The following is a 21,043-nucleotide window of genomic DNA, read 5'->3' on the forward strand; positions in this document are numbered from 1 at the left end:
GGCACCTGCTCTCACCTATGCTGAAGGCGACTGTGGAACACAAGAGTACCTCAAAACGTTAATGAAAAAATAGTATTAAAAAATTACCCTCATGTAGAAAACCTTGCAATCCATGCACAGTTTCTTCATGACAGGCTTTTTCCGCCAACTTTTTGAAGCTCCCTTGCACTGCCCCAGCCAGGAAGAGAGGCTTTTAGTGAGAAGCTCAGCAGCCACACCCTCAGCACTGAAGAGCTGTGGACTCTGAACCCACTACGGCTTTTCTGTTTTCTTGGTGGGAAGAACCAAGCTCAGGACGCCAGGGGTGGGATGGGGATTTCAACAGCAGCCCAGGGAGCAGCTCTCACAGGTGTCGGGAGGGAGGCTACCTGGGATACGCCAGGCTGATCAAATACAGCAAGAAGTGGTTAAAGAACTGCCCAGAGGATGGGGAGTGTTAGGCTTCTGCCAGGGGCTGGTGTGGAGCTCCAAAAGAGAACATCGAATTTAGAGTTTCTGACCGAGGACAAACGATTCCATTACAACTGAAGCAGCACAGTGAGAACACAAAACACACAGGAGCCCTGTGAGGACCCCATTCACATCCCACAATCCCCTCCAGCAAGGGCCGTCTCACCAAGAAAACAGACTGACCAGTCGCAAGAAGGAGGAGAAGCTGAGATGACGGTTCACCAGCAAGGGCATTCAGCACCAAGGGGAGGCATGGTTTGCCTGCTACCAGAAGCCCTGTTACAGAGCACAAAGAAACCCTGAGAGGTGACCTGGACACACGTGGTGTGCACAACGGGGATGGCTCGGGCTTAAATCGTCTGTAATCTGGAGACCATAGAGATGCCCTCAGCTGAGAAAGCAGCGACTGGGGGGAGGGGGGAAGTGAGCATGTGGAGCGCCCACTCCCTCATGTTCAGGACAGGACCAGCACCACGCCTTGGAGAAATGGCAGGTCCCAAGGCAACTGCAGGCAGAGTCTAAGATGAGCCCAGAGCACCTTGTTGGGCCAGAAAGCATGGAACTACTTAACCAAGCAAAACAACAGGAAGTGATGGTGGCAAGTCACAGGCTGGGAGACAGTCTCACTGGCCAGATCCTGCACCGAATAAGTAAGCACAGTCTTATAAACCACCAGGAGGGGGCGTGGAAATGTGGATTCAGGAGTCTACACCAATGATAGCCAGATGACAAACAGACAGGAGGGGCTTCTCCATCTTACAGTACACAGTCAACAGCATTGACAGTTGGAAAATTACCCGTGGGGCTTTGCAACCATCACGCTACAGATTGAATCAGGCAAGAAACATCCATGGATGCCAAATCCAGGGAAAATTTTGAAGAAGAGCAGAAAACCTGTGTGGTCTTAAGGTGTCTTCTTGTGCGCTATTCATTAGTTGCCAGAGAGAAAAAACAGTATCTACACAGAGGGGAAATTAGGACAATACCTCGACCAGGTGATCAGAATTAACATCACCAGTGAGGGACAGATGCCCACAACATCACCTATGCAGGGCCCAGCTGAGAACGCAGAGCCTTACTTTAACCAAAGAAAGCACCGGAAAATCCCGAGAGGAGGGCACTGGCTGTCTAAGAAAACTGAAGCTTAGCTAGCAGGTCAGGGCCTTGTACCAGTGCAAATACACCAAGCCAATGAGTGCGTTACAGACAGTCTCGTTCCACAGGGTGTTGGGAAACTGGCTCTCCAAGGACAAAACCCCTACTCTGTAGCATTTGCAAATTTTTGTGGTGTACATAATCCTGTCATTGCTCAGTTAAAACTGTTAATGGTTTAAGAAGCACTTAGCAAAAATTCTTGAACATTTATCAACTCTCATGCACCTGTAGCAGCAGCCACCTGCCTTGCACTGGACAGAGGTGAGAGGAGGCTTGCTTTCAGGGAATGCACAGGTGGGCTCAGGGGCAAGGCTCCTGGTGTCTGCACCTGACCTCCAGATGGGTTATGGATACTACCGTGCAAACACTCGTGTCCTCACAAACACAAAACCGGTGAAGTGAGTGATGTAAAATGTGAACAGGGGAGCCTGTGCAAAGGGCAGGCAGGCACTGTATTCATGTCTGCAACTTTAGACTGAGGTTACTTTTCAAATAAAAAGCTTTTAAAATGCTCCCTTGGAGCAGTCAAAAATATCCAAACAGCAGACAGGGAAAATTTCAAAATGAATAGGCTAGCACTGGGAAACACCTCTGCTGGGCATTTCAAAACATAAAACTTCAAGAATCAGAAGTGAAACAAATAGCAGGTCTTTAAGAATCATGTTAAAGAAAGGTTGAAAAATCTGGTACTCAGAGAACATTCTAATTGGTGGCTGTTTGCAGGGTCTGAGTCAGGGCGGGAGACCACAGCCTGGGCAGAGAGCTGGCCAGCATGATCCACGCACACCACAGCTCTAGCCCCACCCCACCAGTCAACCTCAGAGGGAAGCAATTCAACTGCCCACACACAGGATCTTCAAAGGCAGAATCCAGCAATGTAGGGCAGGATGATGTGAATCCCGAGGGTCTCAGCTTTCCCATCAGAGGGCAAAGCACAGGGCGGAAGCCATGAGGCAGGGCCCACTCAGAACAGCCCAGGCTCAACCTGGACCCTCTGTGCTGCCAGGGTGACATGCAGCAGGAACCCAGCAGGGAAATCACTCAGAAGCAAACTGACTGCAAACCCTCAGAACCCAACAGTGCTGAACCTCTTAGTCTGGCCATAAAACATCCCGTGAATGCAAGAAATCAGCTTCGCGGAGAGCTGTTTCCCCCACAGTTTCTGTTCAACTTGCCAATTATGGAATGTTGGGGAGTGCTGCTTAACAAGAACCATGGTAACGTCCCCAGTGAGGCAACTTGCAGCAAAGCTGCACAGGCCACGTGCACGTGGGGATAATGACACACAACTCAAGCAGCGATGGGTGCTGCCCACCACGCGGGAACTGGCCATTACAGATCTGGTAAAACCAGCTCAGTTCCAGATCGTGACCTCTTCAGGGAGTTGAAAATCATGGTGCTCTGTCTGCACACTTTTACTCTAATTGTTTACTGTGACAGCAAGTTTGCGGGAGAAATAAAGGAGTGAAAAGTCAACTCTATGGACACCCTTGGAGTGTCCTCCCCATTTCTGCCAGTGGGGCCTGGACGGGGTTTTGAGAGACTGTAACGTGAGGTTGTGTGTTACACATCCTCATCCGCTGGACAACGTGGTCTGGGTAGGATTTCGCTTCTAGACTCATCCTCCTTGGTGCTATTTTCAGTAACAGTCACAATGCACTCCACCATTCCCACGCTGGACACGGGGCTGTTTCTGGCTCCCACTGCTGAAACTTGTGTGGATGCAACCTCCTTCATTCCAAGGACTTGAGGGGCAGGTGGGCCAAGGGTAGACTCATGATGGGGTCTGATTTTAACCACACTGAAGTTTGTAAGTTTTTCATGAATCGAACCCTAAAGGAGCTAATATGGATGCGTGTGACTAAGTACAAACGAACGAATTTCTCTGTGCTGTTCGTGATCCACCTGGCTCCACTCTGCTTTGTTCCTTTTTGCATTCCTGAAGTTTCATCAACGCCTCTGCAGGCCTCTGCAGTCTCAGCCTTGTACCAGAGGTTCGGCCTGGAGAAGACCCCCTCCCGCCATCCCTCAGCAGACTGCCGAATGCTGAGACCAAGGATGCAGCCCACCCGGGCAGGAGAGGGACAAAGCCTGCATCTGGCACACAGGTAGACCCTGATAACACGCAAGGCTGGCTCAGTCTCAGGGGACCCATTCTACTCCTGATGCAGGGCAGGCTGGGGGACTGGGATGCACGAGGGGGCTGTGCACCAATGACAAAAGCGAAGGTTCCAGGGCTTGGTGTAGCAGGCCGCCACCTGTGGTGCCTGCATCCCATATGGGCACCGGTTCAAGTTCCAGCTGCTCCACTTCCAATCCAGCTCTCTACTGTGGCCTGGGAAAGCAGTCCTTGGGCCCCTGCACCCACGTGAGAAACCCGGAAGAAGCTCTTGGCTCCTGGCTTTGGACTGAACCAACTCCCCAGATGTGGCCATCTGGGGAGTGAACCAGCATATAGAAGACTTTCTCTCTCTCTCTCTCTCTCTCTCCCCCTCTGCCTCTCTGTAACTCTGCCTTTCAAATAAATAAATAAATACATCTTTAAGAACAACAAAAGTTTGGGTCCCCATCCAGAGATGCTGGGGGACACAGGGGCCACTTCAGGGCACTCTGTGGGCCACGTACCCGACACTTGAGCTCATACTCCTTCAGGACTGCTGCGAAGCGCTCCTCCTGGGCCAGCAGCTCCGTACCCTGCGGCTCCAGCTGATGGACAGAAGGACAGAGGGACAGGCCATGAGACTGGTGGAGCCGCTCCTCTGGTCCCAGGACCTGAGGATGCAGCTGGCTTCCTCCCACAGGGCTCTGCATCCCCAGGTACAACCCCGGGTCCCTCCTCTGCCTCCTACCCCAGGAAGCCCCTCCTTCCCTTCTTCTCTAGCAGGGTCTGGTGCAGCATCTCAGAGCCACAGCGTGCTAAGCTCTGCCCGCACCTCTGCCCCTGGTGGCACCTGCATGGTCAAGTAGGACAGTACACCTGAGCGACATCATCAGGCCCCCTTTTCCCTGCAGAAAAACCCTCGGTCACCTGTGCATCCTCTCCTGACACCAGCCACTCTTCGGCCACCCACAGCCTCTCCCTGGAGACCGCAAATCTGCGAGAGGACCTACCTTTTCCCTCAGCACCAGCTCCAGGTCGCTCTGCAGCTTCAGGGCCACCTTCTCGGAATCTGAAAGCTTCGCCACCACTTCCATAATCTCCTTCTGTAATCGACTGTTCTCCTGTAAGACACAGGCCGGCGGGCGGCAGGACCCGGTGTCACCTGCAGGCACATTCCCCGCAGTAGGCGGCTTATGCCCACTCAGGAGAGAGACCCTGGAGGGCAGTCCCACACTGCTGACGCTTTCCGCTGGCCTTTTTTCTCAGCTCCTCTAGCCCCCAGGCTCAGAGAGGTTCTGAGGGATTTGAGATTGCACTGACATGGCTCAGAAGTCCACCAGAAGGTAGCATGTGCAGATCCTGGGGCTTGGGCCAGCAGGGTCAAGAGGCACAGCTGCACTGAAGGCCAGGTGCATGGGGCAGCTCCATGTGCACCTGCACCTTCTCCCTGGAGGCAGAGACCCAAGGAGGCAGGACATGTGGACAGAGGCTGGAGGGCTCCGGAACAGGAAAGGAGCAGAGCAGGAATGGGGAATACAGATGGATGGGGAATACAGATGGATACCCCTGTGCCCACCTCCTCCCAGTCGTCCTCGCAGCCCAGACAACTCAACAGGCTCAAGGGCAGGGTGAGAGCAGGGCATGGAACACTCATGAGAGCCTACAAAACCATGTTTGTGGCTCCAAGCCACAAACCCAAGGCTCCAGTGGGCGACCTCATAGGTGCTCCTGGTCTCTGCAAGTGCAGCTGTGTGGCTATGGTTGCCTATCCTAAGGACCCAGACCCACGTGACTCAAGAACAAGGGGTGAGCATTGTGACACAGCAGGTTAAGATGCAACTTGAGACGCCTGCATCCCTCATCAGAGAGCCTGGGATTAAGTCCCGCCTCTGCTGCTGCTCCAACTTCCTGTTAATGCACCCTGGGAGGCAGCAGATGATGGCTCAAGTACTTGGATCCCTGCCACCCCCATGGGAGACTCAGCTGGAGTTCCTGTTTCCTGGCTTCAGCCTGGCCCAGCCCCAGCAGTTGTAGGTATCTGGGATGGGAGATTCCCTTCTCTCTGTCACTCTATCTTTCAAATAAATAAATTGTTAATGCGAGAGAGAGAGCGAGTGAGAGAGAGCGAGCGAGCACGTGAGAGCAAGAGGCAGAGGGCAGGGCCTCACAGCTCCTTCCACAGCCAGACTGTCTGCCTGGCCAGAACCCTCCCGCAGCAAACGTTCCTCAGTGTGGAATCCCAGGCGTTTCCCTCCCACGGACAGGCAAATGCTTAGGATGCTTTACCTGGACAACGTGGGCGCGGGAGGAAGGCTGCTCATGCTCCCCCACCTACCTTCAGAGCCAGGCTCAGCTTCTGGCGCAGGCTGGCCTCCTCCACCTGCAGGCGGTCCACGTCCTGCTCCAGTGCGGCCTTCTGCCTGCGGGCCTGCTCCCAGACCAGCTCACGCTCCATCTCCACCTCTGACCGCAGGAGGCTCAGCCTTTCCAGGTACCCCTGCTCCAGGTGCCTGCAACACATCACACAGATCACGGCTGGGGCTCCCTGGCTGTCCCCGGGTCCCACACTGGCCCCTGCCTCCCCTTGCCCTCAGCACTTGGTCTGCAAGTGAGCTGCCTACGCTGGGGGAGGGGCGCAGGCTGGCAGTGGACACTCCTCCCTCACGGGCTGGTGGAGGTGACCCTCAGAAAGGGGAGCTGGTACATCAGACAGTGAACACCAGTGGCTGGCTTGAAGCCTGTGGGTGAGCTACTGAGTGCCTCTCCTGCTGTCACGTACGCACAGTCCTCTGATCAGGCCCTTTGATGCCCAATGCATAAGTCAGCCTCCCTCCCCAGGAAACAGGCAGAGCAAATTCACAAAGCAATCACACGAAGAGGCAGGAACTTTTCCCCCCTTGGATGCTGATTTCCTCTTTTGCAATAATCATTTCCATCAGCAGAAAAAACAGTGTCAAGTCTTATCAGGGAACCAGCTACTTCCAGGACTTCCCAAGCCCAGGTTACCTAACATTCCAGACAGTGTAACGCTGACTGCAGCCACATCAGCATTTAGGTAAAAGACCTGGGCTGGTCCTCCAGCTGGTAGAGCCTGGACTTCAAATCTCAGCTCAGAACTTGAAGAAACAAAACCCAGAGGGAAAGAGATGGAGGAAGGGGCAGCTGTCATTTAGGAAAAACACTACCAGAAATCTGACTAATACATTACACACATCTGGAGGTCCTTTATAAAAATGCAAAAGGGAAATGATTAAACTATGGCAGACCCACGATGAGATACTCGGCAGCAGCCAGCAGGAGAGGACATACAGATGTTCCTCGACCCATGAGTGCAGTTACACCCCAATTAACTCATTTTAAGTTGTGAATGTAGTTAAATGGAAAACATATTCAACACACCCAACCTTCCCAACAGCCTGGCTTAGCCACCTCACACGTGCTCAGAACACTCACACCAGCCTGCCGCTGGGCAAAACCACCTAACACAGTGCCTATTTTAAAATACAGTGTTAGGCCGGCACCATGGCTCAATAGGCTAATCCTCTGCCTACGGTGCCGGCACACCGGGTTCTCGTCCCGGTCGGGGCGCTGGATTCTGTCCCGGTTGCCCCTCTTCCAGGCCAGCTCTCTGCTGTGGCCAGGGAGTGCAGTGGAGGATGGCCCAGGTCCTTGGGCCCTGCACCCCATGGGAGACCAGGAGAAGCACCTGGTTCCTGCCTTCGGATCAGCGTGGTGCGCCGGCCACAGTGCGCCGGCCACGGCAGCCATTGGAGGGTGAACCAATGGCAAAAGGAAGACCTTTCTCTCTGTCTCTCTCTCTCTCACTGTCCACTCTGTCTGTCAAAAAATAAAATAAAATAAAAATACAGTGTTGAGGAGCTCATGTAATTAATCTTTGAAAGTAAAGGACAGAATGCTTGAATGGCTATGATTTCGCACCACCATAAAGTCGAAAAATTGAGTCAACCATCTAAAGGTGGAAACCATATGTATAACATACTTTGCAAGTAATTATGTACAAAGAAAAAGGAAGAAAGGGTATATTAAAAACATGCTGAGTGACGCCCTCTGTAACATGAAATTTCTGGCTTTATTTTTCCTTTTACTTATATTTCCTGTCTTCTATAGTAAATGTAATTCCTGATATTTTTAATAAGAAAAACATAAGGGGCTGCCATTGTGGTATACTGGGTTACGCCACTTCCTGTGATGCTGGCATCCCATATGGGCACCGGTTCAAGTCCTGGCTGCTCCACTTCTGATCCAGCTCCCTGTTAATGCACCTGGGAAAAGCAGTGGAGGATGGCCCAAGTGCTTGTGCCCCTGCCACCCATGTGGGAGACCTGGATGAAGTTCAGGGTCTGGCTTCAGCCTGGCCCAGCCCTGGCCATTGCAGCCATTTGGGAAGTAAACCATCAGATCGAAGCTTTCTCTCTCTCTCTCTCTCTGACTTTCAAATAAATAAGTTTTGGAAAAAAAAAAAAAACAAACTAAGGCAATCATAAGAGTAATTTCTAGAAAATTGCCGATTCCTCACTGCTTATAAGTAACATGAGGCCCATGGCACCCTGAGGGCCAGCACCTCCCCTCCAGTGTCCTCTGCCTGATGTGAGGACAGAGGTGCTACCTGGGGGTTCAGGATCCTCTGCCAGACAACGGATCCAGCCCTACCCTCCCTGACGGAGGCAATCAACTCTCAGCTGCCCAAATGGATCGCCTGGAATCAACTTGCTTTCAGCTTCTGAACACAAGTGTTTAAAAAGGGGAGTCTTTTTCCCTGAACTTCACTAACCGAGGCCTGGAGAGGAAACCAGAGAGGCCTCTCCCATCCTGGCATCCCCAGGGGGTCTGGAAAGGCAGCCACCGGATGGCAGGAGCAGCGAGAACTGACCCAGTGCCCAAGCAGCTGGGATCCCTACACACAGGCTGATGAGGACGCGCTGTTCAAAGCGCCATCAGGGGAACCGAGGGACATCAGACAGAGGGAGCGAGCTCCCAGCAGCGGCCTGCACTGCCGGCCTCTCGACGTTGTCTCTGCTCTGAATTCTGAGCAACAGTTTCACTCTACAGAAACCCAGAGAGGCCTCACACCCTGTTCTGAGAGCAGGGGACAAAAGGGAGTGGATTTCCCGACCCCACCTCGAGAGGCCTGCCCAGACAACAGCACCAGGGAGAAAGCTTGGAGGCAGGCACTGCAGAGGATCTGCCAACAGACGGGCAGCTGCCCCCAAGAGCTGTAGCGACAGGAGTTGCTGCTTAACCGAGCACCGTGGTGATGGAGTCACACAGCCCGTGCTGAGCAGGGGAGGCCCAGTGGGCCCTGAGGAAAGGGCCCCCACCTCAGAACTGGGCGGGACTCGCCCATCCAGGCACCCCTACCACTGGGGCCATGCTTATGGCCTATCTTGGGTTTCACAGAAAACACTTTTGAAGGCTTGCTGGAAGGACATTTATGGTTTAGCTGCCTAGAAAATGACCACTAACCTTTGGTTCAGCAGCTACTGGAACCAAGTGCACACTTGTGCTCACCCACACACCCCCAGCTCACACACTCACCTCACACACACCCACACACCCCCAGCTCACACACTCACCTCACACACACCCACACAGCCATAGCTCATAAACACTTACCTCACACACACACAGCCCTAGCTCATACACACTCACTTCACACACACTCACACCCCTAGCTTACACCATCACCTCACATACACCCACACACCCAGCTCATACACACTCACCTCACACACACCCACACACCCCCAGGTCACACACACTCACCTCACACACACCCACACAGCCCTAGCTCACACTGTCACCACACACACCCACACACCCAGCTCATACACACTCACCTCACATACACCTAGCTCACACATGATCACCTCATACACACTCACATACCCCTAGCTCACACACACCTCACACATACCCACACCCAACTCACACACTCACACACCTAGCTCACACTCACCTCACACACACACGCCCCTAACTCACATGCACTCTCACACCTACTTCATTCACATGTACTCACCCACACATATCTACTTCACTCATCCACACACACCTAGCTTACATATACCTACGTCACACCCATACCTACCTCACACACACACAATGACACACCTCATACCCAAACACCTAGCTCACACGCACAATCACAACTCATCTATACATACCCTGGCTCACATTCGCCTGCACTCACACATCCACACCACTCTCATCCATGCTCACTCATACTCACCTTCACACATACCCACGCTCACACTCACATACTCCCATGCTCACTCACTCACCCATGCTCATGCACACTCACCATGCTCACACACACTCAACCACTCACATTCACCTTACACCTTCATGCCCACTCTCATTTGCAGTCATTCATGCTCTCACTCAGCCATGCTCATACACGCAACCATGCTCACACTCTATCCTGCTCACTCACCACGCTCACTCACCCATGTTCACATATATTCACTCGCACTCACACTCAGTAAGTGCCTACTCACACATGCTCATCTGCAGCCATGTTCCCCTATGTTCACACACACATCCATGCTCACACCACACTCTCTTGTTCACACTCTCCCTCCTTCCCTTTCTCATGCTTAGTCACACTCACACCCACATTCATGCACTCCCTCACCCATGCTCATTCTCACACTATGTTCACATTCACGCTACCAGTCATCCATGCTCACATGCACCAATACTCAGTACACACCCTCACACTCATGTTCACACATACCCATCCTCATTCACTCATCTGCACTCACAATCATGCTCAGCCACACTCACTCACATTCACAAACTACCCTCCTACACACTCACCAATGTTCACATACTCTCACTCTCAAACTTACACTTACCCACACTCATACTGTCATACACTCACATCCATGCTCACTCACTCTCACATTCACCCACACACACGCTCATACTCACCCACAGTCACTCAGACCCATTCTCTCACACACACACCCTGTGCACTCACATTCACACAGTCTCACACATACACCCTCTCACACACACCCAAACACCCCGAAGCACTCACACATCTATACACACAGTCACACTCTTGCACACTTCACACCACAGAGGTGCTTGGGTATCTCAACCTGCTGTGTGTGGTCTTCCCCAGCCACCCAGAAAGAAGGAAAGAAGACCTGGGAGATGAAGACAGGGGAGGTCTCAGCTTGCTCAGGGTCCACCTTTCATGTATAGTACCTTGGGGAAGGCAGTGACCATGCCCGTGCTGGGTGCAAATCTACAGAAAACAAGTGAATAGGCCATGGAGAAGGGGCCGCTGGGCCCCAGAGCTACCTGAGGACCATGTCTGGTTCTGCACAGCTGGGCCAGCCTTTCCACCAGCCTGGTACAAAGTGACCAGGTTCTCTCACCTGAGGTCTCATGTTCTACACTCCCCAAATAAATAAGCTGTAGGACCAGATTAGAGAGCCAGTTGGGGTTCAGTGTCACACAGCCCACCACTTTGGGGCCGTGGGCACCTCTTACAGAGCTGCTTCTAGCCCACTTCTTTGGCTGAGAAATGGGAAGAAAATAGCCTGCCTGGGTCACAGCAGCTGTTAGGTGAGGGCATCAGCACTCACAGGACTCGACACATGACAGCAGCGTCCCTGGCCGGAGCGCCTTCCTGGGATCCGGGTCTCCCTGGTTGGAGGCATCTTGCTGGGGTCTGGGACTCAGCAATGACCCCTTCAACCTCTGGACCTTGAGTGGCCTGGCAAAGCCACCTGTAGCACAAGTGTCTTCTGGTTTAAGCCGCCTGGTTTAGCTGGGGACAGCGACATGGTGCCATGCAGCAGGTGCTGGCTGCAGAGTTCCCCTCTGTGGGGCCGCCCTGCAGGGCCCCAGGTCCACTGCTCACATTCGTGAGAGGGTGCTGTCCAGCATGCTCCACATGGTACTGAAGTGCCCGTGCACACAACAAATGGGAGCAGGTGAAACTCCAATAAAACCTCTTCACCTGCCCACCTGGAGCCTTGCTGGGGACTTCCCTTTATCTACAGTGACACACGCTATGGGTACACCTCTGTGCAGGCCCATGCCAGCAGAGCTGCTGTGAGAGCCGCAGACCTTGATGAATGTCACAAGAGAAAACGGTTTCTCCTGGGCCCAGGACGTGATGCTCCAAAATCAGTCAGGTGCACTAAGGAACTCATAGCCCATTCCCTCTCTCCCCTCAGGTTGGAAGCTCATGGCTGGCCACGTATGTCAGAAGCATGGGTGGAAACGCCAGGCTCTGTCCTGGGCACTGCTGTGAAACTGGCTCCACCCACAACACTACAGACCAGGAACCAAAGGGCTTGGGGACAGCACAGCCTGGTCTCCAGCCTCAGGCAGGGCTCCTGACCAGCCGTTGAGGCAGAACAGGGAGGGGAGGCACCACCTTATGGTCCCTGGCTGGAGAGCTATTGGTGCAGAGATGGTTTTTCTCCAGGTGCATCCTTAGCTACTACTCAAGCAGGAAAACCTCTGTGTGAGCAAAACTTCAAGAAGACAGACAGCTTGGGCTGGGGTTGCGGTGCCGCAGGTTAGGCCACTGCTGGCTTCCCAAAGAGGGCTCGCTTGAGTCTTGGCTGCTGCTCCACTTTCAATCCACCTCCCTGCTGATGTGCCTGGGAAAGCAGTGGAAGATGCTCCAAGTGCTTAGGTCCCTGCCACCCATGTGGGAGACCAGGAAGGAGTTTCTGGCTCCTGGCTTCAGCCTGGACCACATGTGGCCATTGCAATTATTTGGAGAGTGAACCAGCAGAGGGAAGACTCTCTCTCTCTCTCCTCTTCTGTAACTTTCAAATAAACAAAAGAAATCCTTAAAAATATAGGCAAACAGATGACCTCTTCCAGGGAGGTAGGGACACAACAGGCACCCTGTGTGCTGCCACCCAGGAAATCCTCCCAGACAGAGTTTCCTCAGATGTTCTGAGTAATAAATGACAGAGGTATGTGTGTGCCCATTACCAGCCCCACAGACTGACCTCACATAAGGGGTGGGTCCAATACGCCGTAGTCGTGATGCAAAGGGTCAGGACTCAGTCTCTGGCCCCCTTGCACCTGCTCACCAGCATGGTTGCTGTTGGCCAGCCTCTCTCAAAGTGTATCTGGGATACTCGGCCCATGCAGGACAGACCTCCGACAAATGTGACAGCAGAAGATGTTGCCCCCTGCAGTCCATGGACCTGCACACCTGACGCAGGCCACAATGCTCGAACACGAGAGAGAGCAAGGCTGCTTCTTAAATGCACCCCTCTTCTCTTAAGGACGGACATCCGCAAAGCTCCATCTTCCAGATCGCCACCAGTGCAGGTGCCCTGCTCATGCCCATGGCCAAGGTTAGCAGCAGCCCTGGCCCTCAGCAGCCCCACATCCAGTCTCCAACTTGGCCGGCCCTGGGGGAGGTCCCGGCTGCAATGGAGCTGTCGCCGGGGGCCTGGAACTTACTTGATTTTCTTCTCTGTGAGCTGCTCCAGGGCAGAGTGGCAGTCGTCCATCTCTTTGACAAACTCCAGGTTCCTCTTCTCGGCTCTGTCCAGGTCTTGCCTCGCCTTGTCTCGCTCCTGCACCAGCTGCTCCATTTGTCCTCTGCCACAGCAAACTCAGGGTCAGACTGGGACACTGCCACTGGCCTACCCTGCAAGCCCCATGACCGTGGGCAGACAACAATGGCTACGTTCTACGTAAATCAGAGGCCACTGCTGTGCTGACATCATTACCACCACCACCACCACCACCACCATCATCATCATCACCACCATTTGGGGCAGTTTCTATAATTTCTACACCCATCATCCTGGCAGCCTGGCATCCAAGTGACAGCCGGTGAAGCACTCACAGCAAAAGGCCGTGTGTGGCTGTGGCCCTGTCCCCCAGCCCTGGCACCTGCTATTCTGACTTTCCTATAGAAGGAGTTTTTCTCCCACCTTGAGGGGGACATGGGTAAGTCTTTGTCTGGCTCTGTTTGTGGAGCTGCCTGAGATCAGAGGGCTCATCTGTCTGCACCTGATCAGATATAAAATCTTCAGGGCTGAGACCAGGATTTCTGCCAATCTTTTCTGTACCTTTGGGACAAACAATCAAAACACAAAACCAATCTATGCCAATCTGTAGCCGATGGATGGCCTGAGCTGTCAGCTAAAAGCAAAGCCAAATCCATCAACATGGCATGGAGGCTTGGCCTAACCATCACTCTGCACTTTGAGATCATATTTGAAGAGTGATTCGGTTTCCCCTCTTGCCGGCTGGACCATGCCTTCGGCCACTCTTTGAAGCAAGGTCCACGGCTGACTGGCGACACCTGACCTGCAGCACCCGCAGGATGAGGGTCAAGTTCAAGTCCTTCTCACTGAAGCCCAGCTAAAAGGGCTGAGTGAGGTCATTGACACAGAGACCTCCAAGTTTCTCATCAAGCACCACAAATGGTTGGCGACCCTTAACCTGAGCAGTAGCCACCACACTGTCCACAAGGTCCTCAGGCCCTGCCCAACCCAGACAGGAGGACAAAACTCCCCTCCCCTGCTCGGCAGAGCTCAGCTCTTTCTTCAACCCACCGGAGTGCCGGCTAAACAGGCCGGAGAACAGGGAACAGCTGGAGAAGAGCCCCCTCAGGATTGGCCACTAGGATGGAAGAGGGCAGGGCACGGAGCAGCCCAGCACCTGCGTCTCCCCTTGAGACCCTTCTGGACAGCGGCACCCTGCCACCCCCAGTCCCCGTGGGCTCTTACTGGAGATAGCTCAGCTCCTGGCGGTAGCAGGCCAGGGCTGCCTGCTGGACGACGCCATCGACCGTCAGGAGCTCGTTGTCAAGGGCCCAGGTCAGCTCCAAAAGGTTCACCTTCTCGTCCACGCTGAAGTCCAGGCTCTGTGGGTGCAAGAGCATGAGGGGCTGCTTCCTGCTCGCCCAGTGGTCCAGGGGCCCAACCCACACTGCCTAGCACAGGCCACACCTGCCCCGTCCCTGCCTCTTGCTTGGTCCCTGCACCCGTGTGGGAGACCAGGAAGAAGCTCCTGGGTCCTGGCTTTGGATTGGCACAGCTACCGACCGCCATTGTGGCCATCTGGGGAATAAATCAGCAGATGGAAGATCTCTGTCTCTCTCTGCCTCTGCCTCTCTGTAACTCTGCCTTTTAAACTAATGAATAAATCATTTAAAAAAAGTTAAAACGTATTGCTCAGGAGTCCACCCTGCAGAGGAAAACCAGCAGAGTGGCAGGGAGCTACTTATACCTAACAAAGGCTGAGATTTCTAACTGGAAAAACCTGCATGTCCACAGGGAAGAGATCGCACACGTTAGGAAGACGTAACAGTGTACTACCGATGAACCAGAAAGTGGGTACGCGTGCACGTGTGTGTGTGTGTGTGCATTTTAGTGCCAGAAAAAAAATATCTGTAGAAGCCCAGAGCCATTAGCTGTCATATCCCCCACCCCACTCCTGGGAAACAAGAGCAAGAGGGGTAAGGAGTGGGCTTCTTTCTAATTTTGTAGATTTGTGTACATTTTTTTTAACAATAGAAAGTGAAGTTTGGAAATGAGGCCAGAGTTGTGGGGCAGCAGGTTAAGCTGCCACTTTCAACACTAGCATCCCGTTCGAGTGCTCATTCAAGTCACAGATGATCCACTTCTGATCCAGCTCCCTACTACCGCATGTGCCTGGACAATCAGGGGAAGCTGGCCCAAGTACTTGGATGTCTGCCACCCAAAGGGTTCCTGGTTCCTGCATTTGGTCTGGTTGAGTCTCAAGTGTTGTGGCCATTCATGGACTAAACCAGCAGATGATAGATCTCTCTCTCTCTCTCTGTCTCTCTACCTTTCTTTCTGTGTCTCTGTTTCTGTCACTCAGCCTTTCAAATAAATAAATAAATCTTGAAAATAAGAATTGTAGCTCACAGAGCTCCCTAGAGGACAGTGCACCCTCCAAATTGTAAGGCTGGCTCTGGCCCTCCCTGTCCCTGTGGGAACCACAGGAGGGTGGAGGCAGCAGCCCTGGACACAGGGCCCGTGGAGGGAGTCCCCAAGGAGCAGCTCAAGTAGCTGGCAGTGCTCAGGGAGATGCATAGAGTGGCCTCTTCATCACAAGGTAGTTTCACATTGGGAGTTTCTTCCCAATAACCTGTGGGACTCAGTCCGACGGGGGGTCACCTGTCCAATATGGACACAGGTTTGAGACGCTAAAACCTGCCAGCAAGTGGGCTGGCTTTTCCCAGACTTGCTTTCTCCGTGTTTTACTTATCACCTAACTTAAACTGCCTTTATTTTAACAGCAGAAGGGAAAAACATTTCCTCTTTGAGATTCTCTGCACGGAGTGCACGACCTGCTCTGGCAAGGGTGCTCTGCCCATCCTCTGGGGGCACCCGGCCCCCAGGTCTCCTGCCTGGCCCCACACACCCAGGTGCTGCCCCCCAGTTCCAAACCTGCAATATCTCCTTGCCGTTGTGAATCCCCTCCTGGGCCCACGAGGCGATGATCTGCTCCGGGAAGGCAGAACCAGTGCCATCATCGACGTTGGAGAAGAGGCGTGGCCCGGAGCCCACGGACACGAGGGACGACGCTGTGGGGGTGTGGCAGCTGCTCTCCTCTGGGACCTGTGCAGAGGGAAAAGACACACGGAGTGCACAGGCGCAGGTGCCCCCAGCCTCACGTCTGCATGCTAACACACAAGCCACCCTCCATGGCCTGTGTTCGGCATGTGGCCATCTTGTGCAGATTCAACAACAGCAACTCAGGAGACAGGCGGCAGTTCCTTTTCCTAGCCAAGGGGACAGAGGCGTGGTCCCACCCCAGGATTTCCACCTGGGGCTCCTCTGAGGATACCTGGACACCTGCTCCTGGACTGCCCACCCAAGGCCTTGCTCCAGTGTGGCCAGACTGTTGGCCACGGTCAGTAGGACACCACTCAGAATGATGACAAAGGCATTTGGAGGTTTCTCCCCTGAACTGATGACAGGGTGAGCCTGGGTTAACAGAGGAAGTGCCCAGGAAGGTGTGTGCCTGTGCCACAAAAACTGGACAGCAAAAAGAAATACAGGCCGGGATCAGAAAGGAGAGGAACAGCACAAACAGTCACACACTTCAGCTGGGCAGTGCCGGGGAAAGTGACATAGAAGAAAGAGCCAGAAAGCTGCACCATGAGGTTTCAGTGCCCTAGGAATCCAAATGGCAAACACTTCTTCCCGAAGGCTTTCTGCCTCAGGCTGGGGTCCCAACGAACTTTTCGCTACCAGGAACCACAGGACAGAGGGTGGCAGCACACACCTCTGCTCATGACCCCTCTGCCCCCCACCACAGCCAGGAACACCTTCCTGCTGTCTTGCCCAGCACCTGGCTCCCTGCTCTGCCCATTCTGGTGTCCCTCCCACTGGGTCTGTTCACACGATGCCCCCAGACCCTCCCCTAACCAAGGCAGGGCTCGTGAGTCACCTGCCTCTCTTGTGGGTCAAGTCCCAAGGAGCAGCACCCTTGTGCCCACATCAGCCCACTCTCAGCCGAGACCCTGACTCTCCACAGACGGGCACTGAGAAACCAGAGGTCACTGAGCCCTGGGGTGCTTTATAATCTTGCAAAGTGGGCAGCTCACCCCGTCTGCCAAGGTGAGAGGGCAGCTCCAGAATGTCCAGTGACCTGGCCAGGGTCGCCTGTGAGAAGCTGACACCCAAATGCACCCAAAGCACCTGTGTTCTGCTGGCCCCGGGCCCTCTCTGAGGTCATGATCTTATAGACGGGGACTGGAACTGATATCCCACATCACTGGGCATTAGTAGAAGGGCAGAGCTGAGGTGATCTCTGTCCAGGGTTCTCATACGTAGGGCCGCGCAATCACTCAGGAGACAGCACCCTCAGTGTGGTCAGGCCAGGCTCCCTGCCACCCTGGCTCCCCGACTTCTTCCCTGGAGCAGCTGTGCAGATGCCCTAAGAGGCATCAGAAAGGCAGAAACGCAGTGCTCTGCAGCCTGAATCAGAGCCTGTCCTCTGCTCAGCTTGGCTGTGTATGTCACATGGTGTGTACATGACGAGGGCGTGTGTACAGGTGTATGTGCGTGCTTTAAGTGGGTGTGCATGTAAGCAGGCTGTGCCTAGTGAGTGTGCATGTACACTGAGATGTGTGCACAGTGTGTAAACAATGTGTGTGTGTGCAGTTAACGTGTGCATGCATGCAGTGTGTGTGAAGGGAGTGCACATGTGTAGACGTGCATACATATGTGGTATGTGTACAGTGGGGGCACACACACATAGTGGATGTGTGTGCACATGTAGTGTGTTTATGCATGGGATGCATCCATGCAGTGGAAGTGTGCATGTGTGTGGTATGTGTACACAGGGCACACACACACATAGTGGACACACACATATGTGATGTATGTATGCAGGAGATACACATGCACCTTTGTGTGCAGGCAGGCAGTGCGTGTATACAGAGTTAACACCCAGTGGATGGGTGCATGTATGAGGTGGGTGTATACAGGGGGTGCACAAATATATCAAGTGTATGTGTGTATGTGGTTTGCATGTAAAGTGTGTCCACATGTACATACATGTGTGTGTATGCAGTATGTGTGTGTGCAGAGGATGGTTGCACGTATGCAGAGGGCGTGTTCATGACCTGCAGCAGCGCGTGTGCAGGGTACTGGGTGGTAAGGGAAGATGGCACAGAGCCTGCAGTGCCCAGGTGAATGGGAACAGCTCACCAGGGCCAGGGCCTGAGTCACACCAGGAGGGTCTGTGGCTTCCAATGCATTTCATCCCCACTTGCAGCCCAAAGCCCAGGGGCAGCTGCCAACCACTCCGGGCGGGAGGGCAGCCACCTGAGGACCAGGGTTCACAGTGGCCATCAGCAGTGCTGACACACAGGCATGGGGCGCCACTTCCCTCAACCAACACTGAGCGCTTCCCCAGTGAGCCTCCACTTCGGTCTTTCTGTCCTCACACAGCTTCTTCATTCTCACGGACCTTGGAGCCAGAAGCTTGCATTCTCAGGTGCATCTGCACCTGGCAGAGAAGCAGCGCTGGTGGTCTTACACCAGCACCCACCGAACATGGGACCGGCTAGGTTGGCAGAGCCTCATCCGAGGGTGTGCCCAGGACACCGTGCCTGTGGCGGGAGGGGAGGCCTCACTGCCCTCCTGCTGAGAAACCAAAGTCTGGGCCCTTGGTCACAGAACAGAATCACAAACAACCACCTGCAGTCTCTCCAAAAACAGCAGCACAGAGAAGCAGTATTTAGGCAAGAGATTTGAATTCAGGAATGCAGGACGGAGAGGACACCGGCTAAGGAACTTCTGGAGAGGACCCACCCCAGATGCACTACCACGGAAGCTGTCAGCAGTGCACCCTCACTGCACAGCAGGGTGGGGAGGGAGGGTTTTCTCACCAAAACCCATTCACACCACACTGAGAAGACGCACTGGGGAACTGCCACATGCCACATGCTGTTCGTAACCTCTGGTAAGCCCTCAGGTGGGCTTTTAGAGGTAAGCCTGGGCCTCAGAGGTGGTGAATAACTCACCTAGGGACACACAGCTAGAAAGGAGCCACACCAGGGCAGCCCCAGGTCTGTACAGACCCAGAATCTAGGTCACAGGGCCTCGCAGGCACACCCACGTGCTGATGCCCCATCCAGCCCTGCACAGCTCACTCACTGCAGAGTCACAGGCAGAGGGGTGGCAGTTACAGGCACCGTGAGAGCCATCACTACAGGCATTTAAGACTGCCCACCTTACCTGGTAATGTGACCAGGGCCCGCTCGGCTTGACCAAGGTGCAAGATTCTGGAAGTGAAGTGGGCTCGTGGCTGAACAGGCCGAGTTGGAACTCCTCAAGGCTCACCTTGCCATCTCCGTCTCGATCCAGTTTGTTAAACAAGTCTTCCAGCTCCTGAAAAAAAAGCCACCAGCCCTCAGCTCAGGGTCACCTCCCGCCTGCCCGCCTCCTTCTGGCTCCAGGTGCTCAACAAGAGCAGTTTGCTTTGCTCATCCCAACTCAATCTGTCTGCACCACGCCTGCTGTGTCTCCCCAAGGCCTCCCCTCTCTGGCTTGTGAAACCTACACAGCCTCACGGGTCTCCATCCCTCCCTGCGTGGGCATCACCTGAGCTTCCTAATTCCACAGACACTCATTCAGCGTCTGCTGCAGCCAGCAACTTGCTGGACTCTGAGGAGGTGAACATGGCCAGCGTGCCCAGGCAGTCTAGTGCCTGGCGTGGGTGCAGGGTGGAGGATGGCATTCAAGAGGTGAGACATTTCCCATGACACAGGCACCTGGGACGAAGGGATCGCAGGCAGGCTCAGAAGGGCCGCGTTTGTGCTGGGCGGCAGAATGCGGCCACGCAGAGCAGGGGGAAGGAGTTGCAGGCAGAGGAAGCGTCAGGGGAGAGGGTGTCAGACGTGCCCACAGAGCAGCAGGAATTCAGGGAGGCTGGGCTGGCTGGCAGAGATGCTCTCCTAAAGGAGTCGGGGCTTAGCCTTTGGCATAAGCCTTGGGAGCCCTCACACGGGTTTGGACTGCAGAGCAGTGGGACAGGACTGAGTCGAAGTCTGAAGGGCAAAGGAGTTTTCCAGACCGAACACTGAGCAGGAGGACAAGTGGCTGGGCCGGCCCACCTGGGTCCCTTACCTCCTTGTCCAGCGCTTGGAGCCCGATGCTCTGGCAGACCACAGCTAGCTCCTGCTTGCTCAGATGGCCACTGCTGCCCACACCCAGTGCGTCCCAGATGCCCCGCACCCGGCTTCCAGGGGTGTCAAAGGAGGGGCTGCAGGATTTCTGGGGGCTTCCAGAAGCCTCGGAATCCCAGGTTTCCAGCTGGCCTGGACCAAAGGGAATGCTCATGGTTAAACTCTGATACATACACAGTGCAGTGTTCAGCCTTCACATGGAGTCCTGCTGTCTGCGACAACCAGATGAACGTGGAGAACATTATGCTAAGTGAAATAACTCAGACACAGAAAGACAAATACTGCGTGACCTCACTTAGATGCGGAATAGAAAAAAACAGTGGAACTCACAGTAACAAAGAGGAGAATGGAGGGGAGCAGAGGCTGGGCGTGTGGAGAGAGGGAGACGCTGGTCAAGGGGACACATGAGCCCTCAGCTGTCACATGCACAAGCCTGGAGACCTGATGTGCAGCTGTGACTACAGAAGCACAGGTGGCCCTGGTTAAACCAATCTCGGGTAGAAAATATTTTTTTTAAAGATTTTATTTATTTATTTGGGAGGTAGAGTCACAGATAGTGAGAGGGAAACAGGGAATGGTCCTCCATCCACTGGTCCACTCCCCAGTAGCTGCAACGGTCAGAGCTACGCCAATCTGAAGCCAGG

The 21,043-nt window shown here is 54.0% G+C and overlaps 1 protein-coding gene across 5 annotated transcripts in view; it reads right to left on the reverse strand.

Annotated features, from left to right (window-relative positions):
* The window catches only part of NINL (ninein like), a 146,077-nt gene that overhangs the window by 35,914 nt on the left and 89,120 nt on the right, over positions 1–21,043 (reverse strand). For all 5 annotated transcript variants that reach the window (XM_051834438.2, XM_051834441.2, XM_051834442.2 and 2 more), the window contains exons 6-13: positions 20,341–20,531; positions 19,450–19,602; positions 16,147–16,317; positions 14,458–14,594; positions 13,178–13,318; positions 6,042–6,216; positions 4,717–4,827; positions 4,231–4,311 (exon numbers count right to left, since the gene is read on the reverse strand). In XM_051834438.2, coding sequence (XP_051690398.2) covers positions 4,231–4,311; positions 4,717–4,827; positions 6,042–6,216; positions 13,178–13,318; positions 14,458–14,594; positions 16,147–16,317; positions 19,450–19,602; positions 20,341–20,531 — 1,160 coding nt within the window. The remainder of the gene's footprint in view (positions 1–4,230; positions 4,312–4,716; positions 4,828–6,041; positions 6,217–13,177; positions 13,319–14,457; positions 14,595–16,146; positions 16,318–19,449; positions 19,603–20,340; positions 20,532–21,043) is intronic.

Source organism: Oryctolagus cuniculus, chromosome 11 (genome assembly GCF_964237555.1).
Source record: "Oryctolagus cuniculus chromosome 11, mOryCun1.1, whole genome shotgun sequence".
Taxonomy (NCBI): Eukaryota; Metazoa; Chordata; class Mammalia; order Lagomorpha; family Leporidae; genus Oryctolagus; species Oryctolagus cuniculus.